The sequence below is a fragment of the Hypomesus transpacificus genome, chromosome 2 (genome assembly GCF_021917145.1).
Source record: "Hypomesus transpacificus isolate Combined female chromosome 2, fHypTra1, whole genome shotgun sequence".
Lineage (NCBI taxonomy): Eukaryota > Metazoa > Chordata > Actinopteri > Osmeriformes > Osmeridae > Hypomesus > Hypomesus transpacificus.
In genome coordinates this window covers 16,102,183-16,126,912 of record NC_061061.1, presented here as the reverse complement: position 1 = coordinate 16,126,912, position 24,730 = coordinate 16,102,183, and the positions used below count along the sequence as shown (strand labels likewise).

Sequence of the window (24,730 nt, the reverse complement as noted above, 5' to 3'; positions counted from 1 at the left end):
TGGTCAGGTTACGGAGCAACACCATTTTCTGACCGACAACGACACCACGAAGATTATTAATATACCGATTTACTCCTTGACCAAAGGAATTCATGTTTGTTTGTATATAGATTTTGTCAGTAAAGGTTAACCGAAGATAAGTTTTTTTATATCGAATTTTGAGTCGCGTCATACTTATTGCTAGAAACCTGCTCCATTAATGGCATAATGAACAAAGACGGAGTGCCACTTACAAGTATCTTTGTACACACACCTTTGATATTTCTATCGGGGGATTTGGATGCAGTTTATTAGTCAAGATCTGGAGGAACATGATTGTGACAGTGACATGCAGAGTGGACACACCTTGTGTTGTTGGAGAGCAAAACATGAGAACAAACGCAATACTTATTCCTCATTTATTATCAGACAGTAGTCCATGAATCTCAGAGACAGGAATATCATATACTGAATACATATAGTTATTGACAAATAAGAGATTTGAAAAGATGAAACATTTGAATAACATTCGAATAGTTCTAACTTGACTGACACAAAATTTTAGTAGGTGGCAGTTTGTCAACCATCTATCGTTTTCACGTGTGGAGAGAATTCCTTCGCAAACATTATGATCATTCCGTGGTGGCATTTAAAAAATTGATCATTATCATGAGAATGCAACAGATATTGTCTAGCAACTTGTCTTGTGATTGCATAAATTCATGTCACAAATATTTTAAAGGCAAGTAGGGTGAAGTGCCTTGCCCAACGACACAACGTCATTTTGCACAGATCCGATCCGGCAACCTTCTGATTACTAACCCGATTCCCTAACCGCTCAGCCACCTGACTCCGAGTTTCTCTGTAGTCTCAGGACATGGGTCAGCAGGGTAGTGGCAAGGCCATAAGGAAAACCAGAAGGAGAAGTACGACATCTGTGAATAAACTATAAACAAGTACTGGTAAGGTTATGGGATAGTTTATAGTAAGTTACAAATTAACCAATTATTAAAATCCAAAAACTGTGAAACGCTTAATTATACATATGATTTTGTGTGTGTGGTGAGAGAGTGAGAACTAGCTTACGAAAACTGCAAAAATACCGTTACATAACCACTGTCCAGATTCATGCTGTGTTATTTATTGGTGTTTAACATGACCTAGTCCAATACATATTTTGATCATCTGTTTGACAAAATTGGTTTCTGGTTTTACTATAAGAATAATGTTATCAACTTGCACATTAAAACCAGACAGGAGACATACCTGGCTGCTGATGATGTTACTGCCTGAGTCCCAGTGATGCCACTGTCAAACAAGTGAAATAGTTGGTGAGCCATCTCAATGTGTCAACCTACAAATGTGTGTCTTGTCTTCAAACCTAAAGATTTCACTGTACATAGTCTACTTAGAGTGACTATTGTCATTTAGAAATAGTTTTGTAGTCGACTCACACATTTCTAGAGTCTAACAGCGTCAAACAAGAGAGCAAACATACCTGGTTATAGATGATGTTACTGCCTCAGTAGCTGATGTTGTTGTTGATGATACAGGATTGGGAAGATCTGACTGGTTCATATGAAGACTTGATATGTCTGGTATACAAAATGTGCCAGTCACATGTTATTTATAGTTTTCACAGTGCAGCTAACTCAGTCCCAGTCCAAAGGTGTATTTTCAAGATGAGTACCGTGGTTTGAATCTAAACAGTAAAGAAACGGTGTACATGACCGTGTTATAAACCAACTTACCTGCTGGATTACACAGAATACCTGCCGTTAAAGGTTATTGATTCATAGGGATAGCAGAGTGACATGTAATATGTGACAATTTAACGTGTCCAGACAGCACAAAAGACAATGAATTAGTCACCACTCCTTCACCATGGAAACACACAGGGGACATAAACTGACAGGATGGTTTATGACAAATCCCGCTCAAAATTTTGAAGCATGCTCAGATGAAGATGCCTACCATCAAAACTTAGTAGAAAGAAGACATCGCCTCCCTTCATGTAGCTTCCTGACCAGAGTGCATTGTAAGACAGGACGTTACGATAGCCAAGGGTAGGGCCGGCGTAGTAAAAGGAGTCAGTGCTGGAGTCAAGAAGCTGAAATCCAAACTTTTGGGGTTTGTCCCAGTAAAACAATGTATCGCCTTTGCCTTGATGTTATGTTGGAGAAGAGAAAGGCAAACATTTGTGTTAATATACAATACGGGCAAAAATACTTATTTCAAAAGAACAACGTACAACTTTGGTATTGTTTCAAGCACTCAGAACAACATTAATACTTGATTGATTTTCTAGTGTCTTGTGTGTGTTCAACCAACTGTGAAGTCAGACACATCTTTTGTACATACTGGTAGTAAAAGTGCGTTCGGGGTCGGTGGCGATGCTAATCTGCTTGGACATGCGCTGTTGGATCTGAGGGTTCTGGTCCAGGACCTGGACAGTCACCTGCCTCCAAACACAAGGCCACTGGAGCTGGTCGTCATAGAGACCGGACACCAGGTGGAAGTAGAGCCCAAAGTAGTCGGAGTTGAGTTTTATGAGCAACTGGATCCCGTAGCCCTCCGCAGAGTAGAACCTTGGACTAAGCAGAATGGTGCCCTCCTCACTCGTTGTCAGGACGCGATCGAAGTTTGGGATTTGCCACACGTGATGGGGACACTCGGTCTCTGAAAGGTTGATGTCGTCGATGGCAAAGCCTCCGGTAGAACTTCCTGCTCCTTTAAGCACTTCCAACTCCACTTGGAAGCTTTTGGTGGCGTTCAGAGGCACGTGGTGCAGCTGCCAGTGGTTTGATGGTGGACCTGGGAGAGTAGCAAGGTTTGGAGAGAGGGAAAGATCGAAAGAGAAGTCGGTTGGGAACAAGAGAGACAGAGAGGAATGACTAAAGAAACCGAATCGCAAAACCATTTAACTTAGCAGGACTTCAAAGACATTCAACATTCTCCTCACCTGTGATCTGGCCCATGAGCTGGATGGCTTCATTTGGACCATCTCTGTATTCCCTGATCCAGATGTTGAGCAGGTCTTGGGTACCCCCGCTGTGAAAGTAGTAGAACTGTAGACACTGGAATGACCTGACAGGCATCATAGTCCTGCTCTGCATCTTGGCTCCCTCTCCCTCTCTGACCAAAGCCGTGCTGTAGTGCATGAAATAGCCGACGCTATCTGCAAAAAGAAGTCAGCTTCATAACTCAGTATTAATGTGTAATACATCTTAATAAACCAATTTGACTCACCATTTTGATGCGTTGAGGTCTTGTTTTCAAGAACAGGGTTTGTCTCTGTAAAACATATAAAGTAAAATCAATAGTTTGGCAGAGAAAGGGTCGAATCATTTTGTCGGATCAAATTATTTTGTAAATAACTGACCCATCCAATAGGGTATGCTGTTATCCATAACATTTGGAGCAATATTTGTGAGATAGAGTATAATTAAAAAAATATATATCTATTATAAAATAATTCTTACTATTGTAGAGAGAAGAATTGTATCCAGGCATGTCTGCTCTGGCTGCAAAGGACAGTACTTTAATATGAGGCCCCACAGAAGTATAAAAATGGTGTAAGTATTTTCATTTATTTGTTCTCGCTGACCTACCCTCTAGCGCCCCCTGATGGGTGTGATCTGAAGCAGGCCCACCCTGGGCACTGCTAACCCTCTCCCAGCTGGCATTGCCCCTGGCACAAAGGGTCATGCTACACATACTGTTTTCAAAACTGCAGGACTCCATGAAGGTAACTGCAGATGCTTCATGATGAAAAAAAGAGCACTGCTCACAATCAGCCAACACACCAGGGGATCCATGGTGAATGGTGACCAAGGTAAACTGCCAAGGCACTCCAAGCGCACCACAATTCTCCATTGTTTAAAACTCTATTGGATACACTTCTGCAATGCTCATATAGTGTATTCGTATTTTTATGACCTAATGACGCTAACATTACCATGTTCAGCAGTAATTTGACTGATTAAATCTAAATATGTAACTTAGCGTACTGCAATTATAAAGCAGGTTTATCTTCAGGACGTCGTTGGGGCTCATTTCCAGGCGTTGGCCAATCACATCCTGGAACTCGGGCTGAAGAGTGATGATGGTGGATCCGTTGCCGTTGGTAAAGGCATCTTTTCCATAGTGCATCACTGAGTTGTAGTCATATAGAGTTCCCAGGGTGGTGGTTTGACTTGCAAGTTGTTTGACAAAATTGTGCTGCATTTCTGAATAGTGAGATGTTTAAATGTTTTTTAGTTATTGTAAGAAATATAACCATTTCTTCCGCGCTGGAAGTGAAACACTAAATTCTAGAACTGGAAAGAATAGACACCTTTTTCAATGTGGTCCCAGATGATAGACACATAGTCATCTCTGTCGTATCTGGACTGCTCGTGCCATAATCCCAGAGCGTGGAGGAACTCATGCTCCACAATGGCATGCTGGTCGCACCACTGACCAATCGACAAGGTTTGGCTGCCCCATTGTTGATTACCAACGTAGGAATAACATCTTAGGAAAACCAAACAAAGTCATCAGGAAGGGAGGGAAACAGAATATATCAAACTTATTTGACAGGTACCGGCATCCAGGGCCGTACGCAGGCCCCAAAAAATACTGAGGTCATGAGTCAGAACTTCTAGGCGGGTTCGGGGGCATGCTCCCCCGGAATTTTTTTAAATTACATTATTTAAATATGGCCATTTTCTCTTATTGAGTCTTAAGGAGCAAAAACATCATCATTATGACATTTGAATATGGGGCGGTGTGGAGCTTTTGAAATTTTGAGGTAAACATGGGGCATTCTGAGGCTTTTTGAAGGACCTTTATGGGACTCATGAAGTAAGGGCAAGTTACCACAATTTTTTTTAAATTATTATTATATGGCAACGACGGTACGAGCGTTTTGATTGGATAACGGGTAGTCACCCCAGCGTGTTGCCCTCCTCGCCGGTCAATACGGATCCGTATTGCCCTCTGACGTCAGCTTCAAAATGAGCGATATCGACGAGTCAGCTGCTGAGTTTTACTATCCAGATGATGCTGAAAAGCTTTGTCATCGAAAGTGAGGATGAAGACCAGACTCTTTGAATCACTTGTGTCGTTATTTTGTGATGAAATTAAAGCCATTTTAGCAGAACCATGTTGTCCGCTTTCTATCAAAAGTAATGAGTTGCTTGGCAACACATGAAACACACCGTGAGAAGACTTAAGAGCTAGCTACAATTAGCCTAAAGGTACCATTTATTTTCGTTTACAAAATGAAAAGAATCTAAAATTGCCATATAATAAACTACTTACTAACCTCGACCGTTCGGTCATGCCGGGAAATATCAAACTGAGGCTGGAACGTATCGACCGAGCGATAGCGAGTCAGTTTGATATTTCCCAATTGCCACTGAATTTCATTTTCAATCAATCACATCAATGACATATCATATCAATCGCAAAATGAATGTTGATTCAACCGGTGGAAATTGATTGACAACCGGTACTGACGGAGTTAACCAAACTTTGATTTGATGTTTCCTTATCTGAGTAGTACGCTGCTGCAATACAATATTTCCACATGAAAATGAATCTTTCTTCTCACAGCCATCTGCCACTTAAACTTCTCTTAACCTACATGTTTAGTTTGCTGCGCTCCTCTTCCAGTGACTGTAACTAACATAGGCTATTCACTAACAGTAGCGGTATGTCTATGGCGGTAACATCAGCGTCCGACTTGTGTTTGGTGGTTACCATAACGACAGTACGTTTTGTTGATGACGCGCAGCACATATGTCCAAACTCTTGAGCTACTCGGCTCTTCAAGTATAAAATCACGTTACGGTTTGTGGGATACCAAGATCATCGTCCTGCAGTCAGTTTCACGTGTACTTTATTTTGAGTTTATATACCACGATTTAAGCAAAAAAAAAAAACAGAAATACGAAAAAAAATACCGAGGACACGACCTCGGTGTCCTCAATGGTAGTTACGGCCCTGCCGGCATCCTACCCCTCGTTCTTGACCACGGAGATGTAGTTGGGCTCAGTGTCGCGAGGTTTGAAGTCCACGCATGTTCTCAGGCGAATCTGCTCCATGGCTCGTAGGATCACTCCTTTTGCATTGACGTCTATCCATACAATACATTTAGTCATTTAACAGACGCTCTTATTCAGATAATAACTCAATAACACATCTTTAAGCTGGGAAAGATGAATCACAAAACATGGGGCGTCACGTTAGGAAAACAATGTCCGTGATTAACCTACACAGAGAACCATTTCAGATGCCTTACCGAGACTAGGGTCCAAAACATAGGGGACTGGGATGTCCCATCGGTACTGGTCCCCCAGAATGACGTTCCTTAAATGTTCCTGCGAAGAAACACACGTCATATGGAACACAAACTAATTCCTTAGAGCTCTTTGGGACAACAACTGAAGTGCCAAATCAGTGTTTTGTCGATTGCTCTGTCTGGCAGCACGATCATAGGCTCATAGTTTACCAGGATTTATAAAGCTACATGACAAAAACATATAGGCCTACTTACAGACTTCAGCAGTATGTCACCCTCATGCAGATCAAGACCTAAGTGTTGGAAATGCCATTCACTGTGTCACAAGCCGGGAGTTTGGAAGGCATTGTTTTTTCCTACGCACAGTTAGTTCTCTGACATTTACCTTTGTTGATATCATAAATGTCCAGGTATATTTCATTCTCCTTTCCGTCAACGTCTACAGAGAAAGAGTGTGAAAAAAAAGTATTATCCACTTGGATTAATTTCTCGTCTAATAGGGTGAGTGTGAGAGTTCAGAGTTACCGTGTCGTTGGTACAGTAATATAGCTAAGACCCCGTTTAGCCTACTTGGTTTTAAAATGCTTCGTCTTGGGCCCCAAAAACCTGTAGAGTAAAAAACACCTGCGAGGTCTTAAAAAAAATGGTGTAAACGGTCATTTGCATGTAGCAAATTACTTTGCCCTGTCAATCTCAACAATTGTAGTAACCTAGCCCATACAAATTCTTGAAACCTTTGTTTTCTTAGCTTGCCAGTGATGTGTCTTTCGTAAACTAAACTACACACAGCAGGTGTGAAGGGGAATATCTCGGCTGCCCACTTGTGTTCGGATCACCCAACCGCATTTTAAAACCAAGTTTTAACGGGGCCTTGGGCATTAGTCATTGTCTTTGATCTCTAAAATAATGTAAAGAATCAGAAAAACCGCAAGTAGCCCACTGACGCATTGTTAGCCCGACAAACCATGATGTTTTGATTATGTTACAACCTGTGTTAGTCTAAAACTTTTTGATTCAATACATTGTTATTGGCTACTGTACCTCCTATTGAAGCTGTTGGCTGTGAAACATGCAAAACACACCGACACCATGAACACTGATGAACTCAAAAGGGACATCACATTCAGTACAAATGCATAACTATAATCCACCTGCACGCTGATGGAACCAATGAACTACTAAAGTAAATTATGAATAGAGTGAGACCATGTCTTACCATAGCACATATCTGTTTCAGAGCAACCAGGAGTAACAGGAACACAGACATTGTCTGTATTGATTCTGACAGAGGATAGTTCTGGAGCATCTGAAAGATGAGCAATGAGAAGTTATCCTTCTGGCTCTGTTACTGGTTTATATTCAATTTTCCTCCCAATCTGTTTAATCCTGCCACTTGTCAGCGCTAACAGCGGACTATGATCCATAGAGACTGTGCATTTTGTGGTTAACTCATAGATTGTGTCACTGACAACCGTAACAAAACTGTGATGTGGAGATGGGAGGTATGCCGGTCTAAACACCAAGATCCAGCCTGTCCTGTTAAATAGCCTGAAGTGTCCATTTAAAGTGGTGTCATTTAAGACAGCAGTTTGCACTTTGTGTGTAAACATTATGCATGTACACATACCCTGTCGCATAAGCCATAACTAAGTCAAACATTTGGATAAAGAAATTGTAATAAAATTATTCCCACTTACATTGGAAGCCATGTGGAAAGAGGACAGGTTCTAATGTCAGAAGCTTGACTACCCACAAAACATATGTGTTGGACCTGCTCTAAATACAAAACTGTGTCATTACAGATTGACAAAGTTCAGACTAATTCGGTCAGTTTTAAGATGATGATCAACCTGAGAAAGGTAGGCTACACTTGTGGACACAGAGTTCCAACGCAAACCAGTACACGCCACGGTTCAACAGCCCTGAGATTAGTCAACTATAAACGCCCAAGACTTTCTTATGTAAAATATAAAGAAAAGCTTGTAATTGGCAAATTTTCTATAAGCCTGTGTTAGTTGGTGAATAGTGAACCTGTGTATGCCTACTATAGTTCCACACAAAACCTTTCAGATCTTTATAGTAGACCCCACAAACTTGTTGAAGGTCACGGTAAATTTAGCTTCCGACTGGTCATTGAAGATGAGATTAAGCACATGATAGACCGCAGGACATAAAAAGTGTAAATGCTTTAATGTTTATTTAGACTGATAATATGTCTCACCTTAAGTACTAGTAAGACACACTGAATTCTGACACTACCATCATTATTATTCGTCATGAACAGCAGCAACATCACAATTTGATATCACTGATGGCTGATCACCAAAACAAATTGTTGGAGCATTATCACTGAGTCAGATCCGATGTCATGTCTTATGGAAGACCACTAGGCTGACTTAGGCTATTATAATTAAATACACAATCTTTTAGATTACAAAAGCTTTCAAATAAACATAGGTCTACTGTAGGCAGACTAAGGATGAATGGCAAAGTTACATAGGTTAAATGTGTTTTTACAACTTAATTAACCACCAGACAACATTCTCTTTTTAGTGTTTCTCATTCTCTTTGTAGTGTTGAAACATATATTTAAATTGGGGATTTTTTCTGTATCCTGTCTGTTGTATCAGACGGTTAATTTACATACTGAGACAACATTTTTGAAGTGCCGCAAATACCTACACTGATCGACGTCTTTTACAGCAACAGGCTGAAGTGGAGGGCCATAGAGTTACATATGAAAAAAAGGGACAATGTGTAATAGGAACATATTTCATATGGGGCAGGTGAACCACCAGTGCTTATTGTAGATTATTTAGTAGGTGCTGGAGCCCCTTGATGACCACACTGTCCATTCTTCCTGCATCCTTTTGAACATGGGTAAGTTATGGGTAAGTTAAATCATTATAAACTATTCCTTGCAATGTGTCGTTCATGGGGCATTTGAACCCTCAATTTCTTGATCTGCAGCCAAACGCTCGGCCACCGTGCTGTACTCACACCACCTGTAACCACAGCAATCACAGTGACAGTCACTAGAGGGGACAAGTAGCTACAGCCCAACTAGAGACTGAGTAATGGAAATGAAAATATTTACAGTCTAAGAGCTTTGGCAACCGAATAGAAAGCTAATTCTGTACATGAATCGCTACCCCCGGGTAATCAGAAAACAATTTGTCCTAAAGTTAACTAGGATGTAAGAGCCAATTTGAAGAGTTTGTTGTATAAATTAATAGTTAGAATATTGTTTATTTAAATCTGTAAAGACATGGTTTATGTATGGAGAAATATTGTTTAATTTCGTGACTGTAGAGTGCATTGATTGAAGTGGAATGTATTGCAGTGGAGAAGGGTGGTCATGTGACCAATTTATACTTGTTCAATTGAGATGGTCAGGTTACGGAGCAACACCATTTTCTGACCGACAACGACGCCACGAAGATTATTAATATACCGATTTACTCCTTGACCAAAGGAATTCATGTTTGTTTGTATATAGATTTTGTCAGTAAAGGTTAACCGAAGATAAGTTTTTTTATATCTAATTTTGAGTCGCGTCATACTTATTGCTAGAAACCTGCTCCATTAATGGCATAATGAACAAAGACGGAGTGCCACTTACAAGTATCTTTGTACACACACCTTTGATATTTCTATCGGGGGATTTGGATGCAGTTTATTAGTCAAGATCTGGAGGAACATGATTGTGACAGTGACATGCAGAGTGGACACACCTTGTGTTGTTGGAGAGCAAAACATGAGAACAAACGCAATACTTATTCCTCATTTATTATCAGACAGTAGTCCATGAATCTCAGAGACAGGAATATCATATACTGAATACATATAGTTATTGACAGATAAGAGAGAGTTGAAAAGAAGATGAAACATTTGAATAACATTCGAATAGTTCTAACTTGACTGACACAAAATTGATAAATCAACCATCTATCGTTTTCACGTGTGGAGAGGATTCCTTCGCAAACATTATGATCATTCCGTGGTGGCATTTAAAAAATGGATCATTATCATGAGAATGCAACATATATTGTCTAGCAACTTGTCTTGTGATTGCATAAATTCATGTCACAAATATTTTAAAGGCAAGTAGGGTGAAGTGCCTTGCCCAACGACACAACGTCATTTTGCACAGATCCGATCCGGCAACCTTCTGATTACTAACCCGATTCCCTAACCGCTCAGCCACCTGACTCCGAGTTTCTCTGTAGTCTCAGGACATGGGTCAGCAGGGTAGTGGCAAGGCCATAAGGAAAACCAGAAGGAGAAGTACGACATCTGTGAATAAACTATAAACAAGTACTGGTAAGGTTATGGGATAGTTTATAGTAAGTTACAAATTAACCAATTATTAAAATCCAAAAACTGTGAAACGCTTAATTATACATATGATTTTGTGTGTGTGGTGAGAGAGTGAGAACTAGCTTACGAAAACTGCAAAAATACCGTTACATAACCACTGTCCAGATTCATGCTGTGTTATTTATTGGTGTTTAACATGACCTAGTCCAATACATATTTTGATCATCTGTTTGACAAAATTGGTTTCTGGTTTTACTATAAGAATAATGTTATCAACTTGCACATTAAAACCAGACAGGAGACATACCTGGCTGCAGATGATGTTACTGCCTGAGTCCCAGTGATGCCACTGTCAAACAAGTGAAATAGTTGGTGAGCCATCTCAATGTGTCAACCTACAAATGTGTGTCTTGTCTTCAAACCTAAAGATTTCACTGTACATAGTCTACTTAGAGTGACTATTGTCATTTAGAAATAGTTTTGTAGTCGACTCACACATTTCTAGAGTCTAACAGCGTCAAACAAGAGAGCAAACATACCTGGTTATAGATGATGTTACTGCCTCAGTAGCTGATGTTGTTGTTGATGATACAGGATTGGGAAGATCTGACTGGTTCATATGAAGACTTGATATGTCTGGTATACAAAATGTGCCAGTCACATGTTATTTATAGTTTTCACAGTGCAGCTAACTCAGTCCCAGTCCAAAGGTGTATTTTCAAGATGAGTACCGTGGTTTGAATCTAAACAGTAAAGAAACGGTGTACATGACCGTGTTATAAACCAACTTACCTGCTGGATTACACAGAATACCTGCCGTTAAAGGTTATTGATTCATAGGGATAGCAGAGTGACATGTAATATGTGACAATTTAACGTGTCCAGACAGCACAAAAGACAATGAATTAGTCACCACTCCTTCACCATGGAAACACACAGGGGACATAAACTGACAGGATGGTTTATGACAAATCCCGCTCAAAATTTTGAAGCATGCTCAGATGAAGATGCCTACCATCAAAACTTAGTAGAAAGAAGACATCGCCTCCCTTCATGTAGCTTCCTGACCAGAGTGCATTGTAAGACAGGACGTTACGATAGCCAAGGGTAGGGCCGGCGTAGTAAAAGGAGTCAGTGCTGGAGTCAAGAAGCTGAAATCCAAACTTTTGGGGTTTGTCCCAGTAAAACAATGTATCGCCTTTGCCTTGATGTTATGTTGGAGAAGAGAAAGGCAAACATTTGTGTTAATATACAATACGGGCAAAAATACTTATTTCAAAAGAACAACGTACAACTTTGGTATTGTTTCAAGCACTCAGAACAACATTAATACTTGATTGATTTTCTAGTGTCTTGTGTGTGTTCAACCAACTGTGAAGTCAGACACATCTTTTGTACATACTGGTAGTAAAAGTGCGTTCGGGGTCGGTGGTGATGCTAATCTGCTTGGACATGCGCTGTTGGATCTGAGGGTTCTGGTCCAGGACCTGGACAGTCACCTGCCTCCAAACACAAGGCCACTGGAGCTGGTCGTCTTAGAGACCGGACACCAGGTGGAAGTAGAGCCCAAAGTAGTCGGAGTTGAGTTTTATGAGCAACTGGATCCCGTAGCCCTCCGCAGAGTAGAACCTTGGACTAAGCAGAATGGTGCCCTCCTCACTGGTTGTCAGGACGTGATGGAAGTTTGGGATTTGCCACACGTGATGGGGACACTCGGTCTCTGAAAGGTTGATGTCGTCGATGGCAAAGCCTCCGGTAGAACTTCCTGCTCCTTTACGCACCTCAAACTCCACTTGGAAGCTTTTGGTGGCGTTCAGAGGCACGTGGTGCAGCTGCCAGTGGTTAGATGGTGGACCTGGGAGAGTAGCAAGGTTTGGAGAGAGGGAAAGATCGAAAGAGAAGTCGGTTGGGAACAAGAGAGACAGAGAGGAATGACTAAAGAAACCGAATCGCAAAACCATTTAACTTAGCAGGACTTCAAAGACATTCAACATTCTCCTCACCTGTGATCTGGCCCATGAGCTGGATGGCTTCATTTGGACCATCTCTGTATTCCCTGATCCAGATGTTGAGCAGGTCTTGGGTACCCCCACTGTGAAAGTAGTAGAACTGTAGACACTGGAATGACCTGACAGGCATCATAGTCCTGCTCTGCATCTTGGCTCCCTCTCCCTCTCTGACCAAAGCCGTGCTGTAGTGCATGAAATAGCCGACGCTATCTGCAAAAAATAAGTCAGCTTCATAACTCAGTATTAATGTGTAATACATCTTTATTAAACAAATTGACTCACCATTTTGATGCGTTGAGGTCTTGTTTTCAAGAACAGGATTTGTCCCTGTAAAACAAAGTAAAATCAATATGGTCGGATCATTTTGTCGCATCAAATTATTTTGTAAATAACTGACCCATCCAATAGGTTATGCTGTTATCCATAACATTTGGAGCAGTATTTGTGAGAGTATAATAAAAATACACATATTATAAAATAATACTTACCGTTGTAGAGAGAAGAATTGTGTCCAGGCATGGCTGTCATGCCTGCAAAGGACAATACTTTAATATGAGGGACCACAGAACGATACAAATGGTGCAAGTATTTTTATAATGTTTTTCCTCGCTGACCTACCCTCTAGCGCCCCCTGATGGGTGTGATCTGAAGCAGGCCCACCCTGGGCACTGCTAACCCTCTCCCAGCTGGCATTGCCCCTGGCACAAAGGGTCATGCTACACATACTGTTTTCAAAACTGCAGGACTCCATGAAGGTAACTGCAGATGCTTCATGATGAAAAAAAGAGCACTGCTCACAATCAGCCAACACACCAGGGGATCCATGGTGAATGGTGACCAAGGTAAACTGCCAAGGCACTCCAAGCGCACCACAATTCTCCATTGTTTAAGACTCTATTGGATACACTTCTGCAATGCTCATGTAGTGTATTCGTATTTTTATGACCTACTGACGCTAACATTACCGTGTACAGCAGTAATTTGACTGATTAAATCTAAATATGTAACTTAGCCTACTGCAATTATAAAGCAGGTTTATCTTCAGGAAGTCGTTGGGGCTCATTTCCAGGCGTTGGCCAATCACATCCTGGAACTCGGGCTGAAGAGTGATGATGGTGGATCCGTTGCCGTTGGTAAAGGCATCTTTTCCATAGTGCATCACTGAGTTGTAGTCATATAGAGTTCCCAGGGTGGTGGTTTGACTTGAATTTTGTTCGACAAAATTGTGCTGCTTTTCTGAATAGTGAGATGTTTAAATGTTTTTTTAGTTATTGTAAGAAAAATAACCGTTTCTTCCGCGCTGGAAGTGAAACACTGAATTCTAGAACTGGAAAGAATAGACACCTTTTTCAATGTGGTCCCAGATGATAGACACATAGTCATCTCTGTCGTATCTGGACTGCTCGTGCCATAATCCCAGAGCGTGGAGGAACTCATGCTCCACAATGGCATGCTGGTCGCACCACTGACCAATCGACAAGTTTTGGCTGCCCCATCGTTGATTACCAACGTAGGAATAACATCTTAGGAAAATCAAACAAAGTCATCAGGAAGGGAGGGAAACAGAATATATCAAACTATATTTGACAGGTACCGGCATCCTACCCCTCGTTCTTGACCACGGCGATGTAGTTGGGCTCAGTGTCGCGAGGCTTGAAGTCCACGCATGTTCTCAGGCGAATCTGCTCCATGGCTCGTAAGATCACTCCTTTGGCATTGACATCTATCCATACAATACATTTAGTCATTTAGCAGACGCTCTTATCCAGATATTAACACAATAACACATCTTTAAGCTGGGAAAGATAAATCACAAACCATGGGGGGTCACGTTAGGAAAACAATGTCCGTGATTAACCTACACAGAGAACCATTTCAGATGCCTTACCGAGACTGGGGTCCAAAACATAGGGGACTGGGATGTCCCATCGGTACTGGTCCCCCAGAATGACGTTCCTTAAATGTTCCTGTGAAGAAACACACGTCATATGGAACACAAACTAATTCCTTAGAGCTCTTTGGGACAACAACTGAAGTGCTAAATCAGTGTTTTGTCGATTGCTCTGTCTGGCAGCACGATCATAGGCTCATAGTTTACCAGGATTTATAAAGCTACATGACATAAAAACATATAGGCCTACTTACAGACTTCAGCAGTATGTCACCCTCATGCAGATCAAGACCTAAGTGTTGGAAATGCCATTCACTGTATGTCACAAGCAGGGAGTTTGGAAGGCAGTGTTTTTTTTCCTACACAGTTAGTTCTCTCTCTTACCTTTGTTGATATCATAAATATCCAGGTATCTTTCATTCTCCTGACCGTCAACTTCTACAGAGAAAGAGTATTATCCACTTGGATTCATTTTATCGTCTAATAGGGTGAGTGTGAGAGTGCGGAGTTACCGTGTCGTTGGTACAGTAATGCAAGACCCCGTTTAGCCTACTTGGTTTTAAAATGCTTCGTCTTGGGCCCAAAAAACACCTGCGAGGTGGTCTTAAAAAAATTGTTTAAACGCTCATTTGCATGTCGCAAATTACTTTGCCCTGTCAATCTTAACAATTGTAGTGGCCCATACAAATTCTTGAAACCTTTGTTTTCTTAGCTAGCTTAGTATTGTGTCTTTCGTAAACTAAACTACACACAGCAGGTGTGAAGGGGAATATCTCGGCTGCCCACTTGTGTTCGGATCACCCAAACGCATTTTAAAACCAAGTTTTAACTGGGCCTTGGGCATTAGTAATCGTATTTGATCTCCAAAATCATGTTAAGAATCAGAAGAATCAGAAAAACCGCAAGTAGCCCACTGACGCATTGTTAGCCAGACAAACCATGATGTTTTGATTATGTTACAACCTGTGTTAGTCTAAAACCTTTTGATTCAATAGATTTTTATTGGCTACTGTACCTCCTATTAAAGCTGTTGGCTGTGAAACATGCAAAACACACCGACACCATGAACACTGATGAACTCAAATGGAAAAAACTAATTCAGTACAAATGCATAAATATAAGGATAATCCACCTGCATGCTGATGAAACCAATGAACTACTAAAGTAAATTATGAATAGAGTGAGACCATGTCTTACCATAGCACATATCTGTTTCAGAGCAACCAGGAGTAACAGGAACACAGACATTGTCTGTATTGATTCTGACAGAGGATAGTTCTGGAGCATCTGGAAGATAAGCAATGAGAAGTTATCCTTCTGGCCCTGTTACTGGTTTATTTTCAATTTTCCTCCCAATCTGTTTAATCCTGCCACTTGTCAGCGCTAACAGCGGACTACGATCTATAGAGACATCACAGAAAACTGTGATGTGGAGATGGGAGGTACGCCAGTCTAAACACCAAGATCCAGCCTGTCCTGTTTAATAGCCTGAAGTGTCCATTTAAAGTGGTGTCATTTAAGACAGCAGTTTGCACTTTGTGTGTAAACATTATGCATGTACACATACCCTCTCACATAAGCCATAACTAAGTCAAACATTTGGGTAATAAAATTATTCCCACTTACATTGGAAGCCATGTGGAAAGTTCTAATGTCACAAGCTTGACTACCCACAAAACATATGTGTTGGACCTGCTCTAAATACTTGGGTATTTCCTGTATATGTATGGGTCTTCCCGTCCGGGGTCTGTGGTCCTTCAAGGAGTGTGGTTCTGGGGGGGGGGGGTCAAAGCAGAGGGAAAGGTTAGTTGCAACATTCCTCCAAGGTTGTCTCTCTGGTTCTCTCCCTCCCCTGCGGCCTTGGGCTGGCTCCCTTTAAGCCTTCGCCTGATTGTCTGATGGGCTCCAGGTGTGACCAGTGCCATGTGCCCAGTGGCTGCAGCACCTCGACAGGCAGGTAGACTCCCTCCATCACCTCCCCCAATCAAAGTGGATGGACCTGCCTTCGGGGCCGGATTGGCTAGTCTGACTCCCCTGGTTTGCGATGGAACAGAAATGCCCGCATTTTCCACCAAAATGTAGCAACCCAGGGGACTTGAGGGTCCCGATACACAATAAAATAAGACTCAGACACGGGGGGTTAACATAAATTGGTCTTTACTAAAGAGGGTCAGGGTAAGGGTAGTGGGACAAACTTTAAATTAGGGGTCTTCCCGTCCGGGGTCTGTGGTCCTTCAAGGAGTGTGGTTCTGGGGGGGTCAAAGCAGAGGGAAAGGTTAGTTGCAACACTCCTCCAGGGTTGTCTCTCTGGTTCTCTCCCTCCCATGCGGCCTTGGGCTGGCTCCCTTTAAGCCCTCGCCTGATTGTCTGATGGGCTCCAGGTGTGACCAGTGCCATGTGCCCAGTGGCTGCAGCACCTCGACAGGCAGGTAGACTCCCTCTATCACCTCCCCCAATCGAAGTCGATGGACACGCCTTCAGGGCCGGATTGGCTGGTCTGACTCCCCTGGTTTGCTACAAGGGCCATAGAGTTACATATGAAAAAAAGGGACATTGTGTAATAGGAACATATTTCATGTGGGGCAGGTGAACCACCAGTGCTTATTGTAGATGATTTAGTAGGTGCTGGAGCCCCTTGATGACCACAATGTCCATTCTTCCTGCATCCTTTTGGACATGGGTAAGTTATGGGTAAGTTAAATCATTATAAACTATTCATTGCAATGTATAGTTCATGGGGGATTTGAAACTTCAATTTCTTTATCTGCAGCCAAATGCTCTGCCACCGTGCTGTACTCACACCACCTGTAACCACAGCAATCACAGTGACAGTCACTAGAGGGCACAAGTAGCTACAGTCCAACTAGAGACTGAGTAATGGAAATGAAAATCTTTACAGTCTAAGAGCTTTGGCAACTGAATAAAAAGCTAATTCTTCTTTATCTCCCTCTTATCTACAGATAGACCCCTCAACACAGCAGGCATGCAGACACTGTCTCTGTAGCATCCTCTCTCCTATCCCCTTTCTCTCTCTCTCTCTCTCTCTCTCTCTCTCTCTCTCTCTCTCTCTCTCTCTCTCTCTCTCTCTCTCGCTCTCTCTCTCTCTCTTTTTCTCTCTCTCTCTCTCTCTCTCTCTCTCTCTCTCTCTCTCTCTCTCTCTCTCTCTCTCTCTCTCTCCCTCCCTCTCCTTCTATCCTTCTCTCCTTCCATACCTCTCTCTCCTTCTCTCTCCCTCTCTCTCCTCTCTATCCTTATATATCTCATTCTCTCTCTCCCTCTTTCTTTCCATCTCCCTCTCTCTCTAACACTCTTCATCTCTCACTTCCTGTACTTATCAAGGCCCAGTTTGGCTTGAAGGAAAATAAGCCAAATTAAACTAAGATTTTCCACAATCAATAATCCAGCAGGTTTCAGAAGAACAACCCTGTGCTTCTGACATTACATGGGGAGTATTTTTTGGATTAGTATTTTTCTGTTTTTCAGGTTTCTCCTGCACACAGTGTCAACACCACTACATGCTTTGTTGCTGCCTTTGAAAGTAACTTGTTGCTTGTTTTTGCTTTTACAGTCTGCCTGTGAGTGTCAGGGTCACCCTGGAGGCCTTTGTGTGTGTGTGTGTGTGTGTGTGTGTGTGTGTGTGTGTTGTGTTGTCAGTGGACTATGCCCCTCCACGCTGGATGCTGGCAAATATGGAGTTGTGACATGTCAGGTGTGTATCTAGCCTTCTCATACTGAAACCAATAAACAATAACTTTATAAAGAGTCATAAAGAAAGTGGGGCTGTTTCCTCATAGCTTGAGTAGGGGAGTTATTTGAGTAATACTAAGAATTGTTCGTTCTTTTCTCATTGAACAACATTTTTCTAAGAATAACAAATTCTTATCCCCAAAAATATGTAATTACTAAATTGATCTTTAAGAATAACTTTAAAAAGCTCACTGTTTTCCTTTTACGTTTTTGTGTACTTTTTTTAAAACAAATTAATTTGTTTTAATTGTGCATTTTGGGTGTTTACAGTAACTTAGATCTAAGGTGATGGGTCTTGTGCTCTCTCTCTGACAGGTAATCTAGAGTTAGAGTGGCAGGGAGAGTCTGCAAGCTCCAACATGGGAACAGCTATGATGTGTCCCTAGCTAAACCTGTTATAATGCGGTGTGTGATGGAACTGTAACAAAGGTGGAGAGTAAAAAAGAGAGAGGGCATGTCAGGACTTGGGAGAGGCTTCGAAGCTACTCAAACTATAGAAATTCATAAAAATAAAAAAAACAACATTGCAGGCTGAAATGGGAGATACTTTAGAAGCTGTTTCTTGCCTAACGATTTCACTAAAAACCTTTCCTAGACTAGGTTGTCAAAATCTTTATTATTCAAGCCAGCAAGATGGACATGTTTGCATTTTAAATCAAGTATTTGTTAAGGTTTTAAAAAGCGGCAATGAAGGAGAATGACTCCACATGACTGACTGACTCCATATGACTTTCTGTCGAATATGGAGTCTACTTCATCTCTGATGTTGACCAAAGAAATTTGATGGTATAGCTACTTGATCCATAGAATGCAATGATGTACAATGCTTTTGTATGTTCACTTTATTTCTTCTTATAAATTAATGAAATGACAAAACATGGATATTTCAAACTTCACAGCATAAAGTAAAACATATTTACATGTTTGATAGGCTTAAAGGTTTGGTTTTCTGTAAAACTCAATAAATATAACATTCAAGGCCTATGCCCATTTCTATTAGGTTGCTTTACAGTACAGAAAATGAAAATTTGCAGGGCGGACCACTATTATAGACAGTTAGATGGAAGAACTGCAAAGTAGGCCTTCAAAACTCAGAGAGTAATGGGGAGAGTGGTGATGGCGTGTCAGGTTTAGTTGGTTTTGGAGAAACTCTGGTAGAGGGAGGTGAGCTGGGCCTGCAGGTCCTGGGCATAGGGGTCCAGCTTCTCCCTCAGATCCTCAGCATAGGGAGCCAGGCTCTGCTGCACCAGCTCTGCTCTGTGGGTCAGCTGGCTCTGGAGGTTCTCAGCCAGGGGGGCCACACTTTTCTGGAACTCCTGCAGATGCAGGTCCACTTTCTGCTGCAGCTCCTCAGTGTAGGGGCCCAGCTGGGACTGCAGCTCCTTCACACTCTGGTCCAGGCTGGTCTTCAGCTCCTCGCTCTTCTGGAGCAGGGTGGCTCTCAGGGCGTCCGAGTCCAGGGACTCGGCGTAAGGGGCCAGCTCCTGTTTCAGCAGCTCCACTCTCTGCTGGACCTGGATCTTCAGGTCATCAGCGAAGGGTTCCAGTTTCCCACGGACGCTGGTCAGGTCTTGGCTCAGACGTTCTCTCAGCACCTCTGCCTCCTGGGTGATCTTGGTCATCAGGTCTTGGGCCAGAGGTGGGAGCTGCTCCTGAAGAGTGACGGCGTACTGGCTAGCGATCCCCGCGCTCTCTGTGATGCGGGCACTAGAAAAGAATCAGAGGAATTCGTTAGATGATTCATTGTGGATTCTTTATCGAATTCCCTCGCCGTGATGACAAGCACGTGTCAAGTAGCGTGACTCACTTGACATCCTGTCCGAGCTGAGACTTCCTGATCATCTGGATGGTGTCTTCGGCGGTTTGGGTTGCTTTGGCTACGTAGTCCCAGAATGCATCGGTCATCTGCTCCAACTGGGGCTTCGGCTCATCAGCGTAGAAAATGTTGGCATGGCAACCTGTAGGGTGTGACCATAGTCAGAATGAGTTTCAGAGTCAGCGTTGATTGTCTCTAAGTGCCACTTTGCACTTTAGAGTCTACGTTAAAACAGATGTATTGAATTTAACTGAAACACTGAAAATACCGCACACCTAGAATCGTTCAATCGATTATCTATTGTATGCTACTTACCAGACACTACAGCGATCGCAAGCACCACAAACACTTTCATGATTAGGGTTTTATCTGAAAAACAAAAGAAACAGACAATTCTATTTAAGATCTCATTCAGTATTTAAAACATCAATCACCTGATATCCTCACAACAGTTTGAAATCAAGCATATTGTTGTTCTCACCAGTAACTGCTTTGCTGTGTATTGAAGTTGATTCAAGTGTTGTGAGTGAATGTGTGAAACTGGGACAGCGCTGTATTTATACTGCAGTCTGGAGAAGAGTTGTAGCTGTGTGACTAAAGTCCAGCAGTGACTGCCATGTTGTCAATACAATTTCCTGCTTCTTCAGCCCCTCCTGGCTTTTGTCATAAGACTAACAATGAACACACACAGGCAAGGACATACACACAAACACTGGAGAGTGCCTATCCTTGATTAAACTTATTTGAAAGTGTTGAATTTGTTTCCAATTCCAACTCCAGTCATGTAGTCGGATTTCTGTTATAAATTATTGGTAATTGAAACACGTAGTCCTCAACTGTGGCTCTCGTGCGCTTCACTTTGATAGAAACAATTTGTTTCTATTTAATAAGAGCCCTTCCCTTGAGAGGTAATTTAGAAGAGGGCAATGATCCACGTACTTCAGTGCTGATGGTCTGCAGATTACCCAAAGTGACCTCTGAGACACTAACACCCTAGCAGGACTTTGTAATGAGAGTCAATCCAAGCAAGGGAAAACTCCACGTCTGACTGGACTGAAGCACCTCCACCTGTTCATTGTTGCAAATGGGGGTTTGATTTGGATATTAAACTTATATCTGCAACTTTGATTGATATTTTAGACATGTCTGTATCATTGTCTGTCTAAGCGCAAGACTTATTTTAAAGGGGATGTCTTGTGCCGTTTTGGCATTTCTTCATAGACTCACATGCAGGGTCAGTGTTCACACGCTCACGGGCCAGGCTTGAACAGGACGCCCCTGCTACGTCGTGTAACAGGGTGTATGGTGAGGGGTCAGAATAATGTATTTGAGGAAAAGCGAGATGTGTGTGTGAGGGGTGTGTGTGGGGAGTGTGTGTGTGAGAGGTCTTTGTGTGTGTGTGTGTGTGTGTAAGGGTTGTGCGTGTATTCACCTGCTTCTAATCATAGTGAGTTCAGTGAAGTTCAAGGAAAATCAATCATGGGGAATCAGCTGAGTCAGCCCTGTGACCAGTCTCCAACACTTATATCACTTATCAAATCCCTCACACATTCTACCAGACTTTACACGAGTTAAACGAAACCCTAAGCACCACAACTTCTCCAAAGAAAGAAGTTTGGTTTCTTCTACACTGCTTACATAGATAATGGGAGAAGGAAAAGCTGTACTATTGTTCAAAAACGTGTTTTCTTTTTATACCTTGGTTGAGGGGTTGCAGGGAATTTCAACATGCAGTAGAGATGGTTTAATACTGACACCAAGAGAAATGAGAAACTCTTTGATATTGACAGTTTTGGTCACAGTTGCACTAGAAACTGGCAGGACATCAAACCAGTACATTTGGACATGTCGTATCTAATCATGGTCTGATATCAAGGGCAGGTAGGGAGGAGGGTGCTGTCTGTGTGGACAAAGGTCCTTTTCTTGTAAAAATCTGTTGTGATTGGAAATTAATGTGGACCATTTTCACCAGGCAAAAAAAACGTTTCTCACCTCAACCTAAGCACAGTCTATATTCTTTTTATTTCAGCGTTGTACAGAAACCTTTTTCAGGGACGACTCAGAAAAATTACTATCGAGTACGTGTATGATGTCCTGGTATGAACCCAATGAATCAGTGTGACCTGATGTAAAGATTTTGTAAGATGTTGTAATGTAGCACCAAGAAGGGTCCCATTTCACAAGGGCCACACTGTAAAGACTAAAGTCTAGAGTCACATTCCCAATACCAACACAGCCTGTGGGTGAATATACTGTACTCTATTGTATATGTGGATGAAAGTGTGTGTGGTGTGTGTGTGTGTGTGTTTGGCTAATCAAACTGCCAGATTGACAGCGAGGCATTGGCCCCTGGACTTTAGTATCACTGTATGATCAGGTATAAATATTCAAATGCCACACCATTTTCAACGGCACACTCACTACAGAGGCCTGACCCACAGACAGACTCCCCAGCACACTCACACAGGTAAGTTTGTCTGTCTATTTCCATACACACTGTCCAAATACTGCATATCAAATGAAAACATACTTCAATTTTATTGTTGCTTACTTCGCAGTGTAACAGATAATTATGAGGGTCCTTGTGGTACTTGCACTGGCTGTTTTCACAGGTGAGTAAGTGTGCTCGACGAAAAAAAAAAAAATAGAGGTCAGGTGTCAAACCAAATTATTCAACTGACAACAGATTTATGAAAGCAGAAAAATTGATCAAAAAGCATTTTCAAAAGTTTTAGAAGACCCATAAAAAAGAAAATGTTGTTGTTACAGATTGCCATGCCAACTTATTCTACGCTGATGAGCCGAAGCCTCAGCTGGAACAGCTGACCGATGCCTTCTGGGACTATGTCACCAAGGCAACCAGTACAGCAGATGATGTAATCCAGACAATCAGGAAGAGTTCTTTTGGGGAGGATATTAAGTAAGTCATGTGACTTGTGATGAATAAGGTCATGAAAGTATGGAAAGTTCAATATGAAACCCTGTTGGTTCTAACACAGCTCTAGCACAATGATTCACTGTCTCCAACCTGTCCTAATCTTTCCTTACCATTCTCCCTCTCCTCTTTCCTATCTCCTATCCCTCCCTCTTTCCTAAAGTTCCCGCATGACGAACACAGTTCTCTTGGCCAACCAATACGGCGTTTCCCTGCATAAACGGGTATCTCCTATGGCCAAGAACCTGATAACACAGATTACCCAGGAGGTGGAGGAGATCAGTCAGCGTTTGAGCCGTGACCTCACGAGGGCCCATGAGACACTGGAGCCCTTCATCAAGGAGATGAACAGCCAGGTCCAGCAGACAGTAGAGCAGCTGAAACAGGAGCTGGCCCCTTACGCCGAGTCCCTGGACTCGGACGCCCTGAGAGCCACCCTGCTCCAGAAGAGCGAGGAGCTGAAGACCAGCCTGGACCAGAGTGTGAAGGAGCTGCAGTCCCAGCTGGGCCCCTACACTGAGGAGCTGAGGCAGAGAGTCGACCAACGTCTGCAGGAATTCCAGAGAAGTGTGGCCCCCCTGGCTGAGAACCTCCAGAGCCAGCTGACCCACAGAGCAGAGCTGGTGCAGCAGAGCCTGGCTCCCTATGCTGAGGATCTGAGGGAGAAGCTGGACCCCTATGCCCAGGACCTGCAGGCCCAGCTCACCTCCCTCTACCAGAGTTTCTCCAACACCAACTAAACCTATAATCTTAAACTCCAGTTTCATCCTAATGGCACTGACAAATGATGTTGTCCCAGCACAATTCACACTGTATGTGAGAAAATAAGATGCTGAGTTTACAAACTGAACCACTTAGAAGCTAAACATTTCTTCTTTTTCAATTGAAAATGTATGACAATTCTTTACATGATGTATTACTAAATGTTGGGATAATACTCAATAAAAAATACCATTGTGTATATCAATTATAATAATTTTATAAATTCTTAGGAAGTATTTATTTTAGGGCAAGAAGTTACACATTGAGTTAGTATCGTCTCATTCTCCAGATAGTTTTAATACTAGGGGGATAACATGTGTTTAATGTCCAAACAAGCCAACTTGAATAAGACGTTTGTGTGACAATTGTGTGACAGCATGAACTTAACCCAATCTATCCTAATAGGCTACAGTTCAAAATGCTATGTGTCTTTAAAGTCACATTTTGACAAAAAATTGTCAAAAAATATTAGTCTACCACACACACACATCACCAGAAAAAAGCCTTGTCATTTAGCAGAGGAAAATGTATGCCATCTAGTGGCATTTCATAATTCCCTCAAATGTGAATGAGAAGAAACTTATTATTATTTATTTATCAAACTCCTTAAATTTGTGAGAGGATCTAAGAGATCGGGAGAAGTTGGTTTAGCATATATATCAAATCTTTGTTTCATGCAACACACCAACCAGTCCTGTTTTGTCTTTACCCAGAGTAACACACCCTGTCACTCCCTGACATCCTCCCCTGCAAGCACTGGGGACTGGACATGTTATAATTTGCCAGGGCATGTCTGACCGTGTGCCTGAACAACATCTCCCTCCATCTCTCTTTTCTACCTCCTCCTTTCACATGCTGCCAGGTCTCACCCACGTAGTCTTGCCTCGAGACAAACAACATTCCTGTCCCCCCCCCCCATGGGTCCTGGCGTGGAACACACTTAACCCCCTCTCTACTTCCCCAACCCTCCAAACACGACACGGTT

At 42.2% G+C, this 24,730-nt stretch overlaps 3 protein-coding genes and 1 pseudogene across 7 annotated transcripts; 1 reads left to right on the top strand and 3 right to left on the bottom strand.

Annotated features, from left to right (window-relative positions):
* Positions 1-381: 381 nt before the first annotated feature.
* LOC124477646 (meprin A subunit beta-like) lies at positions 382-8,104 on the bottom strand. Of its 3 annotated transcripts, none has more exons than XM_047035584.1 (18): positions 7,963-8,008; positions 7,482-7,571; positions 7,307-7,361; positions 6,651-6,704; positions 6,521-6,558; positions 6,266-6,344; positions 5,983-6,100; positions 4,316-4,494; positions 3,990-4,208; positions 3,591-3,740; positions 3,462-3,503; positions 3,229-3,273; positions 2,942-3,157; positions 2,341-2,793; positions 1,954-2,142; positions 1,478-1,574; positions 1,246-1,287; positions 382-925 (listed from the first exon to the last, which is right to left on the bottom strand). In XM_047035584.1, exons 1-18 carry the CDS (start codon positions 7,972-7,974, stop codon positions 862-864), a joined length of 2,142 nt encoding a protein of 713 aa, XP_046891540.1. In that variant the 5' UTR covers positions 7,975-8,008; the 3' UTR covers positions 382-861. The 3 variants fall into 3 exon arrangements, with proteins under 3 accessions (XP_046891540.1, XP_046891548.1, XP_046891556.1); XM_047035592.1 differs by having other exon boundaries at positions 389-925; positions 7,307-7,325; positions 7,963-8,104; XM_047035600.1 differs by lacking the exons at positions 7,307-7,361; positions 7,963-8,008 and having other exon boundaries at positions 389-925; positions 7,482-7,562.
* Positions 8,105-10,036: 1,932 nt separating this feature from the next.
* Positions 10,037-15,919, bottom strand: LOC124483196 (annotated as a pseudogene).
* Positions 15,920-17,999: 2,080 nt separating this feature from the next.
* LOC124481126 (apolipoprotein A-IV-like) lies at positions 18,000-23,920 on the top strand. 3 transcript variants are annotated; one of them, XM_047040926.1, is made up of 4 exons: positions 22,427-22,515; positions 22,607-22,660; positions 22,818-22,968; positions 23,147-23,918. In XM_047040926.1, exons 2-4 carry the CDS (start codon positions 22,621-22,623, stop codon positions 23,721-23,723), a joined length of 768 nt encoding a protein of 255 aa, XP_046896882.1. In that variant the 5' UTR covers positions 22,427-22,515; positions 22,607-22,620; the 3' UTR covers positions 23,724-23,918. The 3 variants fall into 3 exon arrangements, with proteins under 3 accessions (XP_046896873.1, XP_046896882.1, XP_046896891.1); XM_047040917.1 differs by lacking the exons at positions 22,427-22,515; positions 22,607-22,660 and adding an exon at positions 18,000-18,194 and having other exon boundaries at positions 23,147-23,920; XM_047040935.1 differs by lacking the exon at positions 22,427-22,515 and having other exon boundaries at positions 22,532-22,660; positions 23,147-23,919.
* LOC124481139 (apolipoprotein A-IV-like) lies at positions 19,060-20,417 on the bottom strand. The gene is made up of 3 exons (XM_047040951.1): positions 20,364-20,417; positions 20,040-20,190; positions 19,060-19,939 (listed from the first exon to the last, which is right to left on the bottom strand). The coding sequence occupies exons 1-3, from the start codon at positions 20,401-20,403 to the stop codon at positions 19,363-19,365; spliced, it is 768 nt and encodes a 255-aa protein (XP_046896907.1). The 5' UTR covers positions 20,404-20,417; the 3' UTR covers positions 19,060-19,362.
* Positions 23,921-24,730: the final 810 nt, after the last annotated feature.

Excerpts from the sequence above, each read along its gene's own strand:
- LOC124477646 (XM_047035584.1), bottom strand. Across the intron at positions 3,504-3,590 it reads CCATCAGGGGGCGCTAGAGG|CCAGAGCAGACATGCCTGGA; the intron begins GTAGGTCAGCGA and ends TGTCCTTTGCAG. Across the intron at positions 3,274-3,461 it reads CAATTCTTCTCTCTACAATA|AGACAAACCCTGTTCTTGAA; the intron begins GTAAGAATTATT and ends TATGTTTTACAG.
- LOC124481126 (XM_047040917.1), top strand. The coding sequence starts at position 18,146 with ATGCCCCTCCACGCTGGATGCTGGCAAATATGGAGTTGTGACATGTCA. Across the intron at positions 18,195-22,817 it reads ATGGAGTTGTGACATGTCAG|ATTGCCATGCCAACTTATTC; the intron begins GTGTGTATCTAG and ends TTGTTGTTACAG. Across the intron at positions 22,969-23,146 it reads TCTTTTGGGGAGGATATTAA|TTCCCGCATGACGAACACAG; the intron begins GTAAGTCATGTG and ends TCTTTCCTAAAG.
- LOC124481139 (XM_047040951.1), bottom strand. The coding sequence starts at position 20,403 with ATGAAAGTGTTTGTGGTGCTTGCGATCGCTGTAGTGTCTG. Across the intron at positions 20,191-20,363 it reads TGCGATCGCTGTAGTGTCTG|GTTGCCATGCCAACATTTTC; the intron begins GTAAGTAGCATA and ends CACACCCTACAG. Across the intron at positions 19,940-20,039 it reads CAGCTCGGACAGGATGTCAA|TGCCCGCATCACAGAGAGCG; the intron begins GTGAGTCACGCT and ends ATTCTTTTCTAG.